This window comes from Paroedura picta, chromosome 9 (assembly GCF_049243985.1).
Source record: "Paroedura picta isolate Pp20150507F chromosome 9, Ppicta_v3.0, whole genome shotgun sequence".
Lineage (NCBI taxonomy): Eukaryota > Metazoa > Chordata > Lepidosauria > Squamata > Gekkonidae > Paroedura > Paroedura picta.
Window position 1 is genome coordinate 7,738,961 of NC_135377.1, and position 22,972 is coordinate 7,761,932.

General features: G+C 46.8%; 2 protein-coding genes across 6 annotated transcripts in view; one reads left to right on the top strand and one right to left on the bottom strand.

The window, feature by feature from the left end:
* The window catches only part of TG (thyroglobulin), a 128,362-nt gene that overhangs the window by 31,142 nt on the left and 74,248 nt on the right, over nt 1-22,972 (bottom strand). The window lies entirely within an intron of this gene.
* Nucleotides 5,391-22,468, top strand: SLA (Src like adaptor). Of its 5 annotated transcripts, XR_013233969.1 has the most exons (9): nt 5,391-5,543; nt 9,047-9,163; nt 13,536-13,638; nt 15,509-15,595; nt 16,340-16,443; nt 16,738-16,869; nt 19,603-19,735; nt 20,979-21,392; nt 21,690-22,468. XR_013233969.1 is itself a non-coding variant. In XM_077351460.1 (8 exons), exons 2-8 carry the CDS (start codon nt 9,091-9,093, stop codon nt 21,190-21,192), a joined length of 846 nt encoding a protein of 281 aa, XP_077207575.1. In that variant the 5' UTR covers nt 5,391-5,543; nt 9,047-9,090; the 3' UTR covers nt 21,193-22,468. The 5 variants fall into 5 exon arrangements, 4 of the variants coding, with proteins under 4 accessions (XP_077207575.1, XP_077207576.1, XP_077207578.1 ...); XM_077351460.1 differs by having other exon boundaries at nt 20,979-22,468; XM_077351461.1 differs by lacking the exon at nt 15,509-15,595 and having other exon boundaries at nt 20,979-22,468.

Below are 22,972 nucleotides of genomic sequence, written 5' to 3' on the forward strand. Positions count from 1 at the left end.
GTACTTGAAGGGCTGCGATATAGAGCAGGGGTAGTCAACCTGTGGTCCTTCAGATGTCCATGGACTACAATTCCCAGGAGCCCCTGCCAGCGTTTGCTGGCAGGGGCTCCTGGGAATTGTAGTCCATGGACATCTGGAGGACCACAGGTTGACTACCCCCGACATAGAGGATAGAGAAGAGTTGTCTTCTGCTGCCCCAGAGGGTTGAAAATAATGCAAAAGAATTTTCAGCTAAGCATCCAGGAGAAGTTCCTGACAGTTAAAGTTGTTCCTCAGTGGAATAGGCTTCCTTGGGGGGGGGGGGGTCTCCTTCTTTGGAAGTTTTAAAGCAGAGGCTAGGTAGTCCTTTGACAGAAATGCTGATTCCTTGAACTTAGGCAGATTGGGTGATCAGAAGGGATTGTGTCTGAGCTTGCCTCTTGTGGCCCTTTCTTGCATACCCAGGGAATTGTTGATTGCCACTTTGGGGGCGGGGGGTGAATTTCATCCAGGCCAGACTGGCCAGGGATTCTGGTTTGAGAATCTGAGTTTGGAATTGGGGTCACTGTGGTTGTAGACTGAATTTCCTGCATTCTGCAGGGGGCTGGACTAGATGACCCCAGAGGTCCCTTGCACCTCTATGATTCTCTGGTTGCTGATTGGGAAATACCAGAAGATTTTGGGGATGGAGCCTGGCGAGGGTGGGGTTGGAGAGGGGAGGGGAGGGGAGGGGAGGGGAGGAAGCTCAGCAGGGTACAAAGTCTGCACTCCATATCACTAATTTTTTCTAAGGGAATAGGCTTCTGTGGTCTGGAGATCATGTATAACAGCAGAGCATCTCCAGGTGCCACCTGGAGCTTGGCAACAGTAACCAAAGCAGCAGGAGGGGGCTCTTTTGGAGGTGGAAAGTTGGGTGAGAAGAGAGTATTCATATGGTCTTCCTCTTCTGCCATTCTTTCTCTAAAGGATGCAGGCCTGGTGGCTGTCTTAGATATCAGAAGATGACCAGTGAAAAATTTATTGTGGTTAACCTCAGAGAGGGTCCATCTAGCCAACCATCCTGTTTCCAGCTGTGGTCAGCTAAATGCTGTCAGGAAGTTCACAGGCAGGGCCATCAATGTTAAAGTACAACCAAGGAGTATTACTAACGAGTTAAGAAGATATTGTGCATACAATTAAATTTGAGGCAATGCAATAAAAGCAATTACCACGTGGGCGGTCCCAGTTCTTAGACATGCAGTAAAGGTAAAGGTAAAGGTATCCCCTGTGCAAGCACCGAGTCATGTCTGACCCTTGGGGTGACGCCCTCCAGCGTTTTCATGGCAGACTCAATACGGGGTGGTTTGCCAGTGCCTTCCCCAGTCATTACCGTTTACCCCCCAGCAAGCTGGGTACTCATTTTACCGACCTCGGAAGGATGGAAGGCTGAGTCAACCTTGAGCCGGCTGCTGGGATTGAACCCCCAGCCTCATGGGCAAAGCTTTCAGACAGCTGCCTTACCACTCTGCGCCACAAGAGGCTTATTTTAGACATGCAGTAGGTGTCATTAATTGGAAACAGGCAGGATTAGAAGCAACCACTGTAAAACTCATCAAATCATGACAGTGTCACCCGCTGTACCCTAGAAGCGATGTTGGCCATCTTTAATGGCCAAGAAAATTAGGTGGAAGAGGTCTCCCGGAAGTTAAGCAAGCGGCTGAAGATGAACACTGAGCACTGAATGACTCCATCGAGAGGAGCAAATAAGAAGCTGAAATCTACGAGGCAGGCTTGTTTAAAGTTATAGAAACCGAAGAAAATTGAAACAAAGGACTGAAACAAAAACTCACTTTGAGAACTGGAAGGAAAAGTGCTTACATGGGCAATATTTGAAAGTCAGAAGGAAGCTGATCACAAAAAACACCTGGAAGTGGCTCCAAAATGGGCACTTGAAGAAAAGAAACGGAAGAACTCATTTTAACTGCACAAGAGCAGGCAAACAGTGGGAAAGTCAACTAACAACCTTTCAAGACAAAGGATGAAACAGTCAGTCGCATGGTCAGTGCCTGCAGTAAAATTGCTCAAACCAGCTTTCAAGACTGTCAGAATAGAGGAGTTGCAGTTTTGTTGTACTGGAATATTTGCCAGAAGTATGGCTTACCATCAGACAGAAATCCATGGGAGCACAAACCAGATAAGATCATGGAGAATGATGAAATGAAGATTTTTGGGGACTTCTGATTACAAATCAGTAATCAACTGGCGCATGACAACTTTGGAGCATAACAACATCAGCTTTGGGCTGATCCTGTGTTGAGCAGGGGGTTGGACTAGATGGCCTGTAGGGCCCCTTCCAACTCTATGATTCTGTGAACCCTGATAGCGTAAGAAATAGGGTCTGGATCATTGATATTGTAATACCAGGAAACAGCAAATTAGAAAAGAAAGAACAAGAGAAGACCACTAAGCACCAAGACCTATTAATAGAGCACCTCTTGGAAAATAAGTCTCAAAAAATGCCTGGAAATTCTACTAAGCAAATAACACCAGCTTAGCTACAGAAGACAGTGTTGCTCAAAACAACAAGAATCCTGCAATAATATACCTACAATGCCCAAGAACCCAGCTAAATCTTGAATTGCAGAACACCATCTATCAGTTTAATATCTAGCTGTGGCAATTCTTCATGATCATAATTTTACCCCCCTTCCTCTACAAAGGAAATCACAGTGATGCTTCTATCTCTCCTCTGTTTGAGATGGAGGTTCCGTTTAGCTGCTCTCCATGAATTTGCCTGATTGATGTTTTGAAGTTCCATACTTTCCCTAAGAACATTTGGATCTTTAGTAGCTGGGGTAACCAGTTTGGTAACTGGGGAAATCAGTGGTGCAATCCTATGTAGAGCTACTCCAGTCTAAGCCCACTGAAACCAACAGGTTTCGACGGCAGTAATTTCTGCATGAGATTGTGGGTCAAATTCAGAGCAGATGGTACTGATTTGAATCCGCTAGGGCAGGCCTGGCCAAACTATGGTTCTCCAGTTGTCCATGGACTACAATTACTTTGAGCCCCTAACAGCACATTGGCAAGGGCTCATGGCAATTGTAGTCCATGGACAACTGGAGAGCCACAGCTTGGCGGATGCCCTGGTGTGACTCCTTGTCCTATTCGTTACGCCTCCAGAACTATTCACAGGAATAAAAGTATATATATATATATATATATATATATATATATATATATATATATATATATATATATATATATATATATATATATATATATATATATATATATATATATATATATATATATATATATATATATATATATATATATATATATATATATATATATATATATATATATATATATATATATATCTCAGCTCTAGGAAGTGTCCCACATCGGTGAAGCAATCCTGGATTCTGTCCAGAGAGACTTTCAGATTTACCTCAGCGTGAAGCAGCCTCACTTGGTTACACAACACCAATGACTCTGAGTTGTTCTGGAAAACACTGAAATGGCTGCGCTGGCGATTTTGCGGTAGACACTGTACTATCTTCTGTACTTCCTCATGCCACTGGGCTCACTCTGTGCCTTCCTACATAACAGGGGCCTGCTCTCTCTTGTCAGCAGCACAGAGGGGGCCTTTCTGAGCAGAAGAGGGCCCTTCCTTGACATTATCGTTGGGGTCACGGTTGGTCAGAACTGAGTACCAGAGGGATCTCTGTGGACTAACAGGATTTTTAAGAATGCAGTAAATGAGTGTCCTCCTCATGTTCAAAAGTCAGAGTTCATATGTCCCAGGATGAAATTCGGGTGGACCGCAGAATGCATGAGCCATCTGGGAACTTCACTACTATCCTGCTTTGTGTCTGCCCATCTGGCTGGAGAAGAAAGAATTGGCATAGCTGCCAACACCAAGAATTCAGAGCATCCCTCCTGGTGGACCTCCTGGTGGCACCTGGGTTTCTCCACTGTGTGACACAGAGTGTTGGACTAGCTGGCCTGATCCAACATGTTTTTAGACGCCATTTTTCTCTCTACCCAAAGGAGTCTCAAAAAGTGGCTTACAGTCGCCTTCCCTTCCCTCTCTAGAGATGAAACACTCTTTATAGTGGGGGTCCCCAACCATGTTGGGCCCATGAGCACTTTCAAAATATCTGGCACGGGGTGGTAGGGGCATGCAACAAAATGCCCACTGCAGGAAGTGGAGAAAACTGCAAAAAGGCTGTGCCAGAAAATGGATCCAAACACAAAGAGGAAGCTCAAATGCAGAGGAGAAGAAGGGTAAGAGGAAACAGTACACTGGGAAAGAAGACCAAGACAGAATAAAACAAACATGGTAATAGCAACTGCGGCCAAACAATATCATTTTAATTTGCATAGCCAGCTGAATCTTCAGTGGCCAGCCACAAGCTCTACAGGGCAAGAAGCCCATCTGGCCCTATTGACCATTTCTGGATGGTGCCCAGAGGAGGGCAACAAGTCAGATGAGGAAAGTCAGATGAGGAAAGGTTGAGGGAGCTTGATCGGTTTAGCATGGAGAGAAGACAACTGAGGTGATATAAGAACCATCTTCAAGAGCTTAAAGGGCTGTCTCATATGGAGCAGAGTTGCGTTCTGTTGCCCCAGAAGATCAGACCAGAAATGAATTCAAAAGAATTTTCAACAAAACATCTAGAAGAAATTCCTGACAGAGTGGTTCCTCAGAGGAACAGGCCTCCTCGGGAGCTGGTGGGTTCTCCTCCTTCGGAAGTTTTTAAGCAGAGGCTAGATAGTCATCTGACAGAAATGCTGGTCCTGTGAACTTAGACAGATGGTGAGTGGGTGGGCAGAAGGGATTGTGTCCATGCTTGGCTCTTCTGGCCCTTTCTTGCATGCCCAGGGAAATGCAGATGGCCACTTTGAGGTCAGAAGGCAAATTTCCTCCAGGTCATACTGGCCAAGGATTTTGGTGTGGTTTTTTTGGGGGGAGGGGGGATATATAATCTGGGCCTGGAATTGATGTCACTGTGGGTGGGCAGGTAGTTGTAAATTTTCTGCATTCTGGAGGGGGTTGGACAAGATGACTCCGGAGATCCCTTCCAACTCTATGATTCTATCTTAAAACCCTTAGTGGCTACCAAGGAAGGTGTTGGGGTTCACTGCTGTAGAAGAACAGTGGAAAACAACAGTGGAGAATGCATAAATAAGAAAGCTTTGCTGCCAGAGAAGACATCAAGTACGAAGGGGTGTACAAAAAAAAAACAAGCCATTGCATGTCTTCACTGATAGCCATTTTCATGACTTGCCCGTCCACCACGAGACGCTCAACGTGAAGAACAAAATGCCCCCGGTCAAGTCACTAGCAACAGAAACCCGGTCTTGTGTAAGTGCATCGAGCTCTTCCTTATTTCACACGGAGGAAGTACGTGTGGTTTTGTTTAGCAAGCGGCGTTCTACATGACAGGGCGTACTTCCTAAAAGACCCACTTGGGCAGCTGCCTCCGAACTTACTTTCCCTTCGCTGGTCCGCACAGAACGCAAACTGGATCCCGCTGGGGAAAGGGATCCCTCTAGCCTTGGTGTCTGAAGTCAAGGTAAGCTTTGCTCCCCTGCACCTTGGGAGAAGGAGCTGCGTCCTTCCTCCCCCCCTCCCCAATTCTCTTGCTTGCTCAAAAGGGACGGTGAACTGTTTGGTTGGAGAAACAACCTCGAGGGCTTTGATGCACGAGGCTCCCACATTTTGCCAGGAACCTACAGAAGGCAATCAACCAAGGAAGCCTCATTGGTTTGTGGGCGGGAGGCACCCTCAATCTGCAGCAGATTTAGGGTGACTCTATAAGGTTTTCAGGGCAAGAGATGTTCAGAATTGGTTGGCCATTCCCTGTTGGTGTCCCATCTAAGTACTAACCAGGGTCGACCCTGCTTAGCTTCCAGGATCTGGCGAGGTTCCCTTGCAAGCAAGGGAACAAGAGGTAGTAATAGTAATGACTTTATTTCTACAGCCTTCCCTTCCTGGATGGCTCAGGGAGAGGAGAGGGAATGCTCAAGCATTCTTTTTGAAACCCCCAAAACAAAAAAGCAGAGAAAAGAAGAAGAGATGTTTTCATGGCCCGCTTTTTACTACCAGGAGGAATCTCAAAGCAGCTTACAATCGCCTTCCCTTCCTCTGTCTACAACAGACACCCTGTGAGAGAGGTGGGGCTGAGAGAGCTCTGAGAGAACTGTGAATGGACTAAATGGTTGCATGTGGAGGAGTGGGAGATCAAACTTGGTTCCCCAGATTAGAGGCCACTGCTCTTGGCCACTGTACCAGGCTGGCTTTCTCTTAGTTCCCCAATTTACACGAATAAGCGGGATGGGTGAAAAAAACTACAGCTGTTTCTGTCGGGTCTTGTCTGGCTCCGGGTCAGGCAAAAATGATAACCTTTATCAAGCCGTACAGTCCCACGTTTCTTAAAGCAGGTGTAGACTTCCTTCTCCCGCTACCGTGGCAACCCACCTATCTAGCTTTTTTATATATCCTGCTTTTGACTCTCTGAAGGAATCCCAGGCCAGTGGAATGCCAGTTCAGTGGCTAATATCAAGTTCATAGAATCATAGAATCATAGAGTTGGAAGGGGCCATACAGGCCGCCTAGTCCAACCCCCTGCTCAACGCAGGATCAGCCCTAAGCATCCTAAAGCATCCAAGAAAAGTGTGTATCCAACCTTTGCTTGAAGACTGCCAGTGAGGGGGAGCTCACCACCTCCTTAGGCAGCCTATTCCACTGCTGAATTACTCTGACTGTGAAAAATTTTCTCCTATATCGTTGTACTTGAAGTTTAAACCCATTACTGCATGTCCTTTCCTCTGCGGCCAATGGGAACAGCATCCTGCCCTCCTCCAAATGACAACCTTTCAAATACTTATTTCATACTGTTTGCCTGCTCTTGTGCAGTTAAAATGTACTTGTACTTGTAGTTTAAACTTGTAGTTTGAAGGGTGTAGACTTCCTTCTCCTGCTACCGTGGCAACCCACCTATCTAGCTTTTTTATATATCCCGCTTTTGACTCTCTGAAGGAATCCCAGGCCAGTGGAATGCCAGTTCAGTGGCTAATATCTTCACTGAGTATTTTGTGTTCTTGCCTTGTTTTGAAGATAAAGATGCCCCAGAAGTTCTAATACCAGCTCTATCGCTGGGTCATCAAACTGCGGCCTTCCAGATGTCCATGGACTACAATTCCCATGAGACCCTGCCAGCTCATGGGGATTGTAGTCCATGGACATCTGGAGGGCTGCAGTTTGACTACCCCTGGCTTAGAGCCTGGTGTGTTGCTTTGAAGATGTCTCCTTCTTCAATGCTTTCTCTTTTGTGACCATGCTTGAAATAAGCATGTTAAACTCTTACACTTTCTTAAGCCACAATTACTATCCAGCTTTTAGGATCATAGAGTTGAAAGGGACCACGAGAGTCATCTTATCCAACCCCCTGCAGAATGCGGGGAATTCACAACCAAAGGTTATGGCCAAAATTCTCAGACTCGAGAGCCTAGAAGCAAGGTTTTGAAATCTGTAGGCTTTGTTTTCACACAAGGACCTCCGTCCTCTTTGTAATTTTTAAAGGCAGTATGGAAAGAGACGAGTTCATACTCTTGTAGGCCCTGAGCAACTGGTAGAGCTCCATCAGGGCCCTCAGCTCTTCCAGGAGCTCATTCCACTAGAAGAAGAAGAAGAAGAGTTGGTTCTTATATGCCGCTTTTCCCTACCCGAAGGAGGCTCAAAGCGGCTTACAGTCGCCTTCCCTTTCCTCTCCCCACAACAGACACCCTGTGAGGTGGGTGAGGCTGAGGGAGCCCTGTTATTCCTGCTCGGTCAGAACAGTTTTATCAGTGCCGTAGCGAGCCCAAGGTCACCCAGCTGGCTGCATGTGGGGGAGCGCAGAATCGAACCCGGCATGCCAGATTAGAAGTCCGCACTCCTAACCACTACACCAAACTAGGCAGGGGCCAAGACCGAAAAGACCCTGGCCCTGGTTGAGGCCAGGTGAACCTCATTGGGCTCTAACATCTAAAACAATTTAAAATTTTACAAAAATGCAAGTGATAACACCTTCAACTTTAAAATTTCCTAAAATGTAGCTTTCTGAAAATACATTTTATAAACCGCTTTGCCTGACGCCACATCCTTCTCCAAAAAGAGAAGAGGAAAAGTATGTAAGGATCTCATTCCTCAAATGAGGATTAATTGGGTGGCCTTAGGTAGGGAGGCCGGCTAAAATTCTGGGATTGCTCCGGGCAACCCTGCCCTTCCATCCTCTGCCTGTTGCCAAGAGGAACTTTGAACCCCTAATTCATATGTCATAGCGAGCGAGGGTTATCAACCTCCCAATGAAGTCTAGCTATTTCCCAGCATTACAACTCATCTCCAAATAACAGAAATCAAGTTCTCAGGAGGCTGCTTCTGTGGGTGAAGTCTATGACATTACATCCACCCAGCTCCCTCCCGTCCCCAAACCCTGCCCTTTCCAGGGTCCATCCCCAAATCACCAGGTCTTTGTCAATGTGAACTTGGCAATCCTATGAGCAAAGACAAGGAGAAACCAGAGGACCTGAAACACATGTGGAATAAGGGAGGAAGGCACCTCATAGAGCACAATAGGAGAGAAAATGGAGAACTTGATGGGGGAAAGTATGGCAACAGCCAGAAGCACACCGGAGGCACATACGCCATGGCAAACCGGTGAGCGCGTCTGGCAACTGCGTCAGCACTGTGTCCCCAGAGGCCAATAGTTGTTTTTCATGTATTTATATACAGGCATGATTTGACTGCCGCTTCCTATTATGCCGAGGGCAGAAGCAATGGAAACTTTTGTTGCGCGCAGCAATTCTTAGCAACGGCCTCTCTCTGCCTGTGGTTTGCTGCCCCAATCGCAATTGCTTCGCCGAAGTCAGAAGGGTTCAGCGAAGGCACACCTCTCTCACATGGGTGCGAAAGATCGGCTTTCCCAAGCCCAGATGCAAAATTAACATTCCGAACCCTGTGAAGGTTTTTTGTTCTAATATGCTTTGGCAAAACAGGTGCTAACGTGGCTTTTCCTATATGTCCTTGCCACCCTAGATCCGAAATAAGTTCTTTGAAGGAAGTGGAAGAAACAACTCAAGATGGGAAACTCGATGGGGAACACTATGAAACCAGCCAGAAGCACACCGGAGACACATACCCCATGGCAAACCGGTGAGTGCATTTAAAGTAAGAATCAGGAGAAGGTGGCGGAAACGGAGACAAAGCTAGACACGAACTGTGATGTGAGTTTAGGACTGTTGACCTTGAGACCTGGAGATCTCCGATAGTTCCAACTTATCCTCAAATGATGGAGATCGGTTTCCTTGGTGAAAATCAAGATCAGTATCCATTAGGCTGGTTGCAGAAGCAGAGAGGATCAAGAGCCCAAGGAGCCCCTGAAGGACTAACAGAATTTGTAGCAGGGGAGGAGTTTTTGTGAGTCACTGGTCACTTCCAAATGGAGAAAAGAGTTGGAGTCCAGGAGCGCCTTGAAGACTAACAAGATTTGTGGCAGGGGAGGAGCTTTTGTTAATCTCACTTTGAAGGCTCATTCCCCGCCACATATTTGCTCTTTGCTTGGTTAAAACCCCTCTCCAAAGTCCACCTGTCCCAAAACTCTGCCCCCAAATCTCCAGAAATTTCCCAATCTGAAGCTGGCCACGCTACCTAACATCTCACAGAGTGACATGCGTCAAAGTTTTTTTCAGTTTAAGATGGCTGAACAAACTGTCTTTAGGAGCATCCGTCACCCTTACATTTCAGCGTGGGGCTGTATCCTGGGCCCACTGTAACTTGGCAACTGGGGAGGAGTGATGGGTCAGTGGTATGCCGAAGGTTCAGTCCTTGGCCTCTCCAGTCAGAAGCCTCAGGCAGTACCCAAAGGGAAAAGACATAGCCACCTGAGACCCTGGAGTGCCAGATGATAGACCAATGATTTGTCTCAAAGAGCCAGCATGGTGTTGTGATTAAGAGCAGCAGCCTCTAATCTGGAGAACTAGGTTTGAATCCCCGCTCCGCCACAAGAAGTTAACGGGGTGACCTTGGTGATTTTTTTCCTTCACTTCTGCGTACTATTATAAAATAGTAGTTTAATACCTTTGAGAAACAACAGTTCTGTTATGTGCAATGTATTCTTTTTAAATAAAATTTCAGATGGGTGGGTGGGTGGATGGATGGGTGGATGGATGGATGGATGGATGGATGGATGGATGGATAGATGGATGGATGGATAGATGGATAGATGGATAGATGGATAGATGGATAGATGGATAGATGGATAGATGGATAGATGGATAGATGGATAGATGGATAGATGGATAGATGGATAGATGGATAGATGGATAGATGGATAGATGGATAGATGGATAGATGGATAGATAGATAGATAGATAGATAGATAGATAGATAGATAGATAGATAGATAGATAGATAGATAGATAGATAGATAGATAGATAGATAGATAGATAGATAGATAGATAGATAGATAGACGGTCCCTGTTTTCATCTGTGGTTGATTGCCAGCTGTGGGTTGGGAAATATCTGGAGACTTTGGGGGTGGAGCCAGGAGTGGGTGGGATTTGGGGCGGGAAGGGGCCTCAGTGGAGTCTAGTGCTATGGAGTCTATCCTCCAAAGCAGCCATCTTCTCCAGGGGAACTGATCTCTTTAGTGAGGAGATGAGCTAGAATTCCAGGGGATCCCCAGGTCCCTCTCAAGGACTAGCATCCCTATCTGTGGTGTGTTAGAGGGATTGGATTTTCCAGGGCTGGGGAAGCAACTAGGCTATAAGTTTAAGCACCAAGGAAATCAACATTGGATAATGCAGTTTCAATACACTTTAGAAACAGATTCAGTATGCATTTTCAGCTGGATTTTCTTTGGGAAAATCTGCTTCTAATGTGCATCAGAAGTGCATTATCCAGCTTGTGCTGAATGAGATAAGCAGCCCGTTCCACACACGTTGAATAATGCACTCTCAATGTGCTTTTGCAGCTGGATTTTCCTGTGCAGTACAAGATAATCTACTCCCAAAGTACATTGAAAGTGTGTTATACAACATGTGCATAATGGACCGTCTGTCTTCAGAAGGAAGTTCCATTTTATTCAGTGGGGCTTACTTCCGGGCAAGGATCTCCTATTTATTTTATTTCATCTCCTATTTATTTTATTTTATTTCTCAGATTTAGAGCTCAGGCCGGCTTAGAACACTTACAGTGCACGAAAAATTAAAATGCGAACGTTTAAAAATTAATAATTTACCTTTAAAAGCAGCCCCAAAATGCAAAGCTTCACGGCCATTTCTCTATTCAGAGAGGAACGTGCTTTGTTAGTACACCAAATGAATAGTTGTCTCTCTCCGATTACGTCCAGGCATTTTTCATTTTAGTAGGGAGGCCAGTTAGTTGAAGCTATATGTTTAGGCCTCAACCATAAGCAGAACAGCTCCGTTTTACAAGCCCTGCGGGACCGTACCGGCAACAGCGTCCGCATTGATTTTGTTGAAAACAGAAGCAGACGGAAACTCGACAGAGTCAGGCACGCTCCGTTCTGGAAAGAGCCGGGTGAAACACCGATTGTAGCACAACTATTTTTCCTTCGCTGCGGAATCTTTCTTTTTTTAATATATTTTTCTTGCTGAGCAAGGTCAGGAGCCTTCCAAAGAAGCAGAGAACTCAGCTTGTAAAAAGCATGAGGGTATTTTGACAGCAGATCGGAAACTTGTGAAGCCTCAGCAGGAAATGAAGGAAAGGGACGCTCCCTAGCGTGGAGGGGTTACCACTAAGTATCTGAGAAGCGTCCTTTAAAAAGAGGTGTAGTCATTTGGGCCCCTGGTCACCCCGAGGGTACCGTCACCCCACAGCTCTTGGGGTGACGGTACTGTTCCAAGCAATGGGCTTTCTCAGAACACATGTCTAAGTGGGTTCTCACATGTTCTGAAGAAAACGCAAGGGTGGCCAAACTGTGGCTCTCCAGATGCCCATGGACTACAATTCCCATGAGCCCCTGCCAGTGCTGGCAGGGGCTCATGGGAATTGTAGTCCATGGGCATCTGGAGAGCCACAGTTCAACCACCCTTGGTTATAAGGCTTGCCATTGCCTGTCTCTGCACGGCAACCTTGGACTTTCTTGGTGGTCTCCCACCCAAGTAATAACCAGAGCTGACCCTGCTTAGCTTCCAAGAACTGATGAGATCGGACAGACCTTGGCTATCCAGATCAGGGCAAATACTTCCTATGCAAGCTGAAAAAAAACAGTCCCTCTCCCTCTGGTGTCATTCCCACCCCTCACCCTTCCAAAACCTAGGGATGACGGCCTCCAGGAGGGACCTGGGGGTCCCCTGGTATTCCAGCTCATCTCTAGGCTACAGAGGTCAGCTCCCCTGAAGAAAATGGATGCTTTGGAGGGTGGACTCTATGTTGTGGTACCCTACAGAGGTGGTCGTCTTCTTCTCTAGGCCCCATTCCCAAATATCGAGGAGTGTCCCAACCTGGATCTGGCATCTCCAGCCCCCGTCCTCCCCACCCACCCCTGGGGACAGAGTGGACTGGGCAGCTCTTCCAAAACTAGATAAAACATTTACGCACAAGCTCGTGGCACATGTGAACTCATTGCTGTGCTCATGTCCTCTGGACCCTGCACAGCCATGTTGTACGTGAACCTGGCCGAGCCAACTGGTACCCAGCCTAGCATCTAACAGTAATCTAACCGAACAGAAAGCTGACCCTGATTTTTTCTGGCTTCCTGTGGTTTACGTTTCCCCCCTCTGGGCTATATTTAAACTGAGAAACTATTTTTGGACGGCTGGAAAGATAAACACGTTTTGTCAGTGCGATTGGAGGGAGATCAGGAAGTGATCTGCTGGCACGGTGCAGCGCCTGCTTCGGTACAGAGCTGGAAGGGACCTCCTGGGTCATTTAGGAACTTAAAAGGATCGAACAAAACTCAAGGCTCAGGTGGAAAACGCCTGCTTTGGACGTGGCGGGTCGCAGGTCCATTCCTTAGCACCCCCAATTTTAAAAGGCAAAAATGGATCTCAGGGGGCGGATCGTCCTCCTTGAACAGTTCAGTTTTGCATAGTTTGAGAAATGCCCTTCTTGCCCTCCTTTGGCAGCAGCCTGCTCCACAGGGTAGGGGCCTCGTTACGGGACATGCATGCAGGGAGTGGCTGACCTTGCCTGCAGACAGCAAGGCACCTGCAGAATTCCGTATGGACATGTTTTACATCTATAAATACCAATAGCTATAATTATTGTACGCTTATGTGTGTATCTAATCTTGTTTTTTTAAAAAATGGGCACTTTCACACAGGCTAAATGACGCCGTTTCGGTTCACTCCTACAGCCGTTTGCACGAGGACTTTGCCATTGCACACGGTTGCCAAGTATATTGGAAGTGCATTATTTAGTGTGTGCGAAAGTGTCTCATTAATTAAATAGCCTTCTGAACATGTTTTAGTGGTGTGGCTGGGGCTCCCCTAGGACTCCCCTGTCCAGGTCTCTTTGTTGATGATACACGATATAACTTTCATCCATTTGTTTGTCCAGAATGTCCCCGGAGTGATTTTCTCGCTGTCCTCCACAACTACCCCACCCCGGATATAGGCCAGCCAATATTTCAAGTCGGGGAGAAACTACGCGTGATATCAGAGTAAGTCTTTACTTGTTGTTTTAGCATGTTCTTCCTCCAGCTCCAGCCCTCTATTTCACCTTCACAACGACCCTACGAAGTAGACTAGGGCAAGAGAGAACAACTTCGTTCCACACATGTTGGATGATGCTCTTTCAATGCACTTTAGAAGCAGATTTTCCAGTCCGGCACCGGAAAACCTTGGCCTATTCTGCACACAATAGATAATTCACTTTCAATGCACTTTAGAAGCAGATTATACTGTTCTGCACAGGGAAATCCAGCTGCCAAAGTACATTGAAAGTGCATTATCCTACGCATGCGGAATGGGCCCTAGCTGCAGAAACACATTGAAATTGCATTATCCAACACAGGCAGACTGAGCCCTAGATTTCCATAGCAGAGTGGGGATTAGAACACGGAACTCCCAAGTCTTATACTGACTTATACTGACTACCGCTAGCTTTTACCATTTGTTCCTACTTGGGGAGGTGGGGGGCAAATTCTCTGAAGGGTAAATTCAATTTTGAAAGGATTGCGGCTATTTTGTGGGACATTTTACACTTAAAAATCAGCAGCGTGCTCTTCTTGTGGTGAATGAACAGGGTTTCAAAAAAGGCTGCGTGCTGATGGTCCCAGAAAACCTTTTCCAGGAAAGCAAAATATTCCCTGGAATCCAATCTCCTGGAATCACATCTCCAGATTATAGAGATTTTATTTATTTCACTTATTCTATTTATATGCCACTTTTCCCCGAAGGCTGACAGGGTTAAAAAACAAACAAACTCCAGTGTGAAGGCATGAGAGAAGTGAAGCATGTTTGCCTGCAGATTGCTGGACAGCAGACATAATGACAAATCAACTAATTATTCAGCAATAACGTTAAACAAAAATAACAGCCAAATACTGACTAAAAAATGCATCTCCCCTTCAAACTAAGACTGCAAGTGAAATGGCTACGTTGAAGGGTGGGCTCTAGGGTGGAGATCCAGCGAGGTGTAGCCGTTAAGAGCGGCTGACTCGGACATGGAGAACCGGGTTTGATTCCCTGCTCCTCCACATGCAGCCAGCTGGGTGACCTTGGGCCAGTCACAGTCCTGTTTGAGCTGTTCTCACAGAGCAGTCCTCTCAGAACTCTCTCAGCCTCACCTCCCTCACAGAGTGTCTGTTGTGGGGAGAGGAAGGGAAGGCGATTTTAAGCCGCTTTGAGACTCCTTTGAGTAGAGAAAAGCGGCATATAAGAACCAAATCTTCTTCTTCTTCAGTAATATCAGGTTCTCTCAGCCTCACCCACCTCACAGGGTGTCTGTTTTGGGGAGAGGAAAGGGAAGTTGAATGTAAGCCGTTTTGAGACTCCTTTGAGTAGAGAAAAGTGGCATATAAGAACCAACTCTTCTTCTTCTTCAGTAATCTCAGGGCTCTCTCAGCCTCCCCTCCCTCACAGGCTGTCTGTTGTGGGGAGAGGAAAGGGAAGGCGACAGTAAGCCGCTTTGAGACTCCTTCGGGTGGTGAAAAGTGGGGTATAAAAACCAACTCTTCTTCCACTAAGAGCAGACACGTGTGGGTGTGTTCAGTTTCCCATGCGCCTGACAGTGTCCCTCCTTGGAATTCTTTGGCAGAGACAACAGCCAGATTTTCAGCCGAACGTGATGAAGGGGAGGAGGGGGAGACATTACATCATGTGGAAACTTTACTGTTTAGAAGGTATTTTTTTAACGCAGGTGGAAAGAGGAAGTCCAGTAATTTCACTAACGATCCCTTTCATCCCACACGTATAGGTTAGATTTGGGGGCCCGAAGCGTGCATTGCAGGCTACGTTTGGCGGTGCCGTATTTACTCCAACGATGGGAAAAGTTTGCAACACATTTTATGGAAATTTTCTCTTTTGCAGCGAAGGCGGATGGTGGAGAGCCCGGTCCCTCACTACGGGTCATGAAAACTATATCCCAGAAGACTGCGTAGCCAAAGTTTACCACGGGTGAGGATATTCCCAGCCTTTCTATTCCGCAGGGAAATGTGGGAGATTCTTTGTTGAAAGAGCAAGGGGCAACACTCAAGGGTTTGATATCCTTTGAGGAGAGAGCATTGGGGATCAACCAGAGGCTCGGGGGAATGCATGCAGAAGGTCCCAGGTTTGTGTCCCAGCACCTCCAGTTAAGAGTTGGTTCTTATATGCTGTTTTTCTGGACCCGAAGGTAGAGAATTAACATTCACCTTCCTTTTCTCCCTCCCTAAATACAAAATGTAGTGCCTTAAATCCATCTAATGCAGAACTGTGGTCCAAATTGACATTGTCATATGTACAATTGCCAGACACACACCCATGGAAGGAGGCAACGGTCTCCTGCCACCACTGTCCAGCAGAGGACTAACCAGGAGAGAGAGAGAAGCTGGGCTACGTCACTAGTGACATGGCGACATCACTTCCGGCATGCACCAGAAGTGACATCATCATGTTGGTGATCCCTGGGAGACACTCTGATATTCAGGCAAAAAACTCTATGGAAGAAGCCATTTTTACCACATGCCAGAGGGTTGCAGCGATGCTGCCACGTGCACCAGAAGTGACGTTACCATGTCACCTGGGCGTCCATCCCTCCCCATCACTACAGATCGACAGGAGGGACAAGGCAACCATATTCATATGCAAAGCGCTCTGCAAAACCCTGAGTAAAATAGGCCTCTGATTTCATCCATGTCCTTTGCATTGTCCCTCCTGCAGTTGGCTGTTCGAAGGTCTGGGAAGAGAGAAAGCAGAAGAACTTTTGCAGCTTCCCAACACCAAAACTGGTTCTTTCATGATTAGGAAGAGCGAAACGACAAAAGGTACGGAAATTCGGTAGTTCGAAAAGCATGAACATTCAGTCATTTGTTTCTGCGAAGGTCTCCTTAGAAGAACAGCTATTAAGCTATCGGTCCTTTGAAGACCTTTGGTCACCCGTATCAAACTGTCATTCCCAAAAACCATTAAAGCACTTATACAAAGAGGGAGAGCTTGAAACACTGACAAGCACGAGAAGTCAGAACTCTCCTTAGGCTACTCAGCTTGAATAACCATTTTCCTTGTAATTAACTGCATGCCAATCTAATTTATGACACTTGATTTCTCCATCTCTCCAGGTTTATATTCCTTGTCAGTTCGGCACGTACAGGTGAAACATTACCGAATCTATCGCATGCCAAACAACTGGTATTACATCTCTCCCCGGCAAACTTTCCAGTGCCTTGAGGACCTTGTAAATCACTACTCAGGTAGGACAGATTCACAGGCAGAATGTATCCATTCACAGACCTTGAAAACACATCAAATAATATTGATTTAATCTATATTCTGGGGTTCCAGGCCTTTTTGAGCGGGTGGGCACCTCAGGAATTCTGCCAAGGTAGTAGGAGTGACTGCAAAATGGCTTCTATCAGAGATTCAGCCAACCACAAATGCAAAATGGCTGCTGCAGAAGGCGGAGCCAACCACAAATGCAAAATGGCTGCTGCAGAAGGCGGAGCCAACCACAAATGCAAAATGGCTGCTGCAGAAGGCGGAGCCAACCACAAATGCAAAATGGCTGCCTTAGGGGGTGGTGACTCATGCAGAAGAAGCCCAAGTGCAGGCGAGAAGAGGGATAGTTAAAAAATACACTGGGAAAGAAGGGTGAGATATTATTTTTTAAAAAACCACTGTCTTTAAAAAGTGTCATCCCAATTAGTTGCTTCCTTTGGACTCATTGACTTCAAAGGACAATGGTCTAACTCCATTTCAGATTACACTGTTAATTTTCTAGAAGATGTTTTGTGTGAGAATTCCATTGCCAAGTCCATGCAGACACAGGAGTGGTGGGTGCAATCTCAAAATGGCTGCCACAAGGGGCAGATCCAGACCCAAAATGTCTGCACCAGGAAGTAGATCCAGACGCACAGAGTAAGCTCCAGCGTATGGGAGAAGAAAGGTAATAGAATATTTTCATCTGCCTAGCTCACCAGATCTTCAGTGGCAAATCTGAAGCCCTGTTGAGCAATAGCCCCATGGCCACGCTTACTTTCTATAAACACTCAGTGGATACCCAAAAAGATACTAGTTGGTTCTGTGGTGGCCAGGGGCACCGGATTGGAGACCCCCATCTCAATGGAACACAGCCCAATTCCCTGCTTTCCAGGGTGATCTGGACTCATCTAGAATATTGTTCTCCATTCCCTTCCGTGGCAACCTGGACTGTTGAACTCAGAAGCCGCCAGCATTTACAACAGTGACGTATGCTTCTTAGAACAATAAGAATGAAAGAGAGATGCAGGTCGGAAAGAGTCTCTCCCCCACCCCCCAAAAAAACTGCAAAGGAAACATCATGCTCACATTTGTTGATGAATCTCTCAACCATTTTGTATTGTGTGAAGCCACAAGATTTGCCTAAGAGCCAAGTCTCTTCTCAGAACAATGCAAGCTTAGAAAGGGTAAGAAGGAAAACCCGACAACGTTTCATAATGTCAGAGAACAAAAGTCTCTCGTTGTTTGTATCGTTTTTCGGGAGCGAACGGCCGGGGGTGAAGGACAGAATATATAGCCTCTTGCTTTTGGGCACTGAAGCTGTGAAAACTTGGAAGAAGCCTTCACTGAAGCCTAAAGAACCCAGTTGCCCGACGGATGTTGGCAAAAGAGGAGGCTAAAATCAGCTATTTAAAACTGGGCGTTGTAGAGCACTTAAAAAAAACAAGACTCTTGAAAGCCATTCTGATTATTGGTGTTGTAAAAAAAAATCAGAGAGAAACTGCGACTCCAATCTTTGTTGGAAGTCCACCAAAGGATTTTACATGCTGGCTTTCTTTCCCAGATGGGTTTCTGGCCCAGTGGTTGGCCACCGTAGACCCAATTGCCCAAAACAGATGAAAATAACCACAGTATTGGCTCTGTTCTTTCTCACTCTTTCTTCCCAGTGAGATTTTTGGTATTACCTTTCTTCTCCCATGAGCCAGAGCTTTCTCTGTGCGCCTGGTTCCACTTCCTGGGGCAGCAATTTGGGAACGGACTCCACCTCCTATGGCAGCTATTTTGGGATTGCAGCCACCACCCTAGGTCAGAATTCTGAAAGGGGCCCACAGACTCAAAGGGTTGGGGACCTCTATTCCACTGCCTAAGAAACTTCAAGGACCTCCAAGGCATTTTAAAAGACCCTAAGAAATCCCTACCTCCCCCATAGCTGTCGAAATCTGATGACAATTCTGTAGAGTGGTCTCCCTAGGGCAGAGACAGCCAAACGGTGGTTCTCCAGAAGTCCATGGATTACAATTTCCATGAACTACTGCTGGCGGGGGCTCATGGGAATTGTAGTCCATGGACAGCTGGATAGCCACCGTTTGGACACCCCTGTCCTAAAGACTTTCAAAGTCTCCAGGGAGTTCCTAACTTTGAGTTGGCAGCCCTCACTGGTCCCCAACTTAGAGTCCCACGTAGGTTCACAGAGCATGGATTTTCTCCCCAAACTACAAAGCACAAGATGGAAGTCTCGTTCCGTGCAATCCCCCTCCATAGTTTCCTGCCCTCACTGTTTGTTTGTTGTTTGTTTATTATGGAATTTATACCCTACCCCTCCCGACACGTTGGCTTGGGGCAGTTTACAGAAATAAAAGGGCAAATAGCCCAATACAATAAAACACTAAAACCAACAACTCCCCCCAATTAACTCTAAAACCACATACAAACCGAAGATAACAAGATGGCGGATAAAAATCAGCAAACACCTCCCCAACGTCCTCTCCCATTGACCATATCCCGCCATCTTTGAGATACAACAAGAACTAATGGAGCAGGCCAGCCAGGAGGTTGGGTTGTCAACCTCCAAGTGGCCTCTGGAGATCTCCCGCTACTACAAATGACCTCCCAATGACCAGGATCACCTCCATCCCCTCTTCAGCTCCATCCCCTCCCCCAAGCATTTCCCACCCTAGAGCTCACAACCCTATTTGGCACATGACTCATTTGGTGTCCGCTCTCTCCAGAGGTCTCCGACGGTCTCTGCTGCATCCTCACGGCTCCCTGCCTTGCTCAACACACTGGCGCCCACGAAGTCAGGAACCCAGAGCCGCCTGTGGTTATGCGTAACCGAAGCTTCACGTGGAAGGACAGGCAGAGGTACGGATGGCTTAGCACAATAGAAACTAAGAGGCCAAACAGAGGTGGGAGAGGCGGTGCGGTATAAAGAGTCAACATAGCACCGTGCTTAGAGTGTCAGACCAGGATCAGAGTTCGAAGCCACATACACTCGCTGGGTGACCTCAGGCCAGTCGTATGTTCTCAGCCTAACCCGCCCCACTGGGTTGTTGTGAGGTTAGAAATGGAGGCGAGGAGAGCAAAGGAAGCTGGTTTGTGTCCCCACTGGGGAGGATGGGAATAAAGTAAGTAAATAAATGAAGGATGCAGGAGAATCAGCACTGGGGGGCAAGACAGGGTGGAGGAAATGAGGTTGTGCCCCTGGTGTGTCATCACTTCCGGTGCAAAGATGGAGAGTATGACATTCTAGGACCATCACCCCCCCAAACTCAATGGTTGTACCATAGAGATTTGGGAGGATTCCTAAGGTGGCATGGCCTAGGGAGGATAGGAAACTCAGTGGGGTATGATGCCATAGAGTCCACCACTCTGATCTCTGTAGTCTGGAGAGGAGCTGTCGCCCCCCAGGTCCTACGTGGAGACTGGCATCCCTATGCTAGCCCTTCATTATTGCAGGAAAGGGGAGCTATCCAAAAATCCCTAATGCTTCTTTGATGACCTCCTGCAAGGTGTTTTTCGAATCCTACCAAACCATTCGATCTTTTTTTTTTTCCCCTGAAAGCATTCCACTGAACCACCAAGCAATTAAGCCATACAGAGAGTTGCTAGCGGACTGCAGAATTTACTAGGTTTACTATTTCTTACCAGGTTAATTCGTTGTTGTTAGGTGCAAAGTCCTGTCCGACCCATCGCGACCCCCTGGACAATGATCCTCCAGGCCTTCCTGTCCTCTACCATTCCCCGGAGTCCCTTTAAGTTTGCACCGACTGCTTCAGTGACTCCATCCAACCACCTCATTCTCTGTCGTCCCCTTCTTCTTTTGCCCTCGATCGCTCCCAGGTTAACTAGCTAGCTCTTAAATTCCTAGAGATTTGGGGTACCGAGCACAGGGTGGGGGGGGGTCCACAGGGCAGGGGGACACCTCAGTTAGGTATAATGCCGTAGAAGTCACTGTCTAAAGCAGCCATTTTCTCTTGGGGAATAGATCTGTGTGGTCTCTTTAATCCCAGGAGATCTCCCGCCTCTTCCAGAGATTGGCAAGCTTAAATCTTCCTCTGTATGTAGTCCCCAACACTCAACAACTTGTTTTTCATTCTTGTTTCAGGCCCAAGGAGAACAGTGATGACTTTGCAGCCATACTCGGCATGGAAGACTCCGGCCTCAGCTACGGACTCCGGGACAGCATCGCCTCCTACCTCGCCCTGACCAGTGAGACAGACTCTTGCTACATGAGCCAGCGAAAAAAGAAAACCAAGTCTCTCATATACAGGCCGGACAAACGCCTTTCGCAGCCACCTTTCCTCTACCACGAACACTGACCCTAAGAAAAACTGAGGACTGATCCTGAAACGCCTCACAGTCAATCAAGAGCCTGCTTGCACCTCCGCAATGCCATGAGGGAGGGTTGTGGGAAGAGGCAGCATCTTGGGAGAAAAAACATTTAAATACAGCCTGGAAAACCTCTGATCTCCCCTTCTGGAGTGGCAGGGAAGGCTGACATTTACACCAATGTAGTAAGGCCCTATGAGCCTCTTGTGGCGCAGAGTGGTAAGGCAGCCGTCTGAAAGCTCTGCCCATGAGGCTGGGAGTTCGATCCCAGCAGCCGGCTCAAGGTTGACTCAGCCTTCCATCCTTCCGAGGTCCGTAAAATGAGTACCCAGCTTGCTGCTGGGGGTAAAACGGTAATGACTGGGGAAGGCACTGGCAAACCACCCCGTATTGAGTCTGCCATGAAAACGCTAGAGGGCGTCACCCCAAGGGTCAGACATGACTCGGTGCTTGCACAGGGGATACCTTTACCTTTACCTTTAGTAAGGCCCTAGAGGCGGAGAGAAGTTATAGCAGTGGCCCACCATATTGCATTCTTAGTCACGCGACTGAGGCATGGATCTGGAAGATTGTTCTCTGAAGTCCCCCTCCCCACCAGCTCCACCCTGTGACAGATCTTCCACAATCCACTCTCCCATGGCTCTGTTGCCGACCCCAGGTGTGTTGACCGGAGATGATACTCTATTGGACAACAGGAGCAGCCAAGGGCTCATTCCGTACCTGTTGGATAATACTTTTTCAATGTGCTTTTTGCAGCCGGATTTTTGCAAACCAGACCAAAGACTCTGCAAAGTATAAAACTACCCTGTGACACCGTTCAGCAAAATCACACAAATGGGTCCTTCCAGAAAGGGTCGGAATGTGTTTTTTTAACATATAAAATAGCTCATGGAGACAGAATTAGGGAAAATTTCTAGCCCAGAACTCTCTATCTCTCCCGGATACACCAATGTGCAGGGAGTTCTGTTTGTTTTAATGGCCGGACGAAAGGGCTTTTCTGGGTTATCTGGCGACAGCAGAGCCGGCTTGCTTTTACGGGATATCCAAACCGCGGCCAGAATGCTTTTTTGTTTGTAGTTGAATGAGCAGAGCACATCTTCAACTTTACAAAGACTCCGGATATGTATATAAAACTATTTATATGGAGATGCTCTTGTAAAATGTAAATTATATGGCAATGTATAAGTCTATTCGGTGAAGTTGTTTTCTCTTTTCTGAAAAGATGTATAAGAGTATTAAAAATAAGGAATAAAACAGTAAACCAAACACGGGAGTCTACCTTATCTTTTGCGGACAGTGAGAATAAAAGCAGGTCAGATTATATTGCTTTCAAAGACCACTAAGACTCTCAGAGTACATAAGTCACCAAACTTGAAAGCTTTGTGACTTCTTCAGAAAACCTCCAGCCAGAAAAAGGTAGGATGACCCAATCTAGTAACACGGTCAGGTACCCCAGGTTGCAGAGTTGCCAATCTCCAGGTGTGGCCTGGAGGTCTTCTAGAATTACAACAGGTCTCCATAGTACAGACATTGCTGTGGGAGATTCACTCTATGGCCTCCTGCTCTGTTGGGATCCTGCTCCTCTTCCTTCCCCCCCCCCCAGCTCTTCTCCCCCCAGTCTTCAAGAATTTCCCAACCCATAGCTGGAAACTCAATCAAGATATGACAGCAATGGTTCAAAGCCAGCTGTTGGTTGCATTCTTCACTGCATACACAAGGAAGACCTATACCACTCAAAAACACACATAGATAGAAGTACTAGGAAAGTAA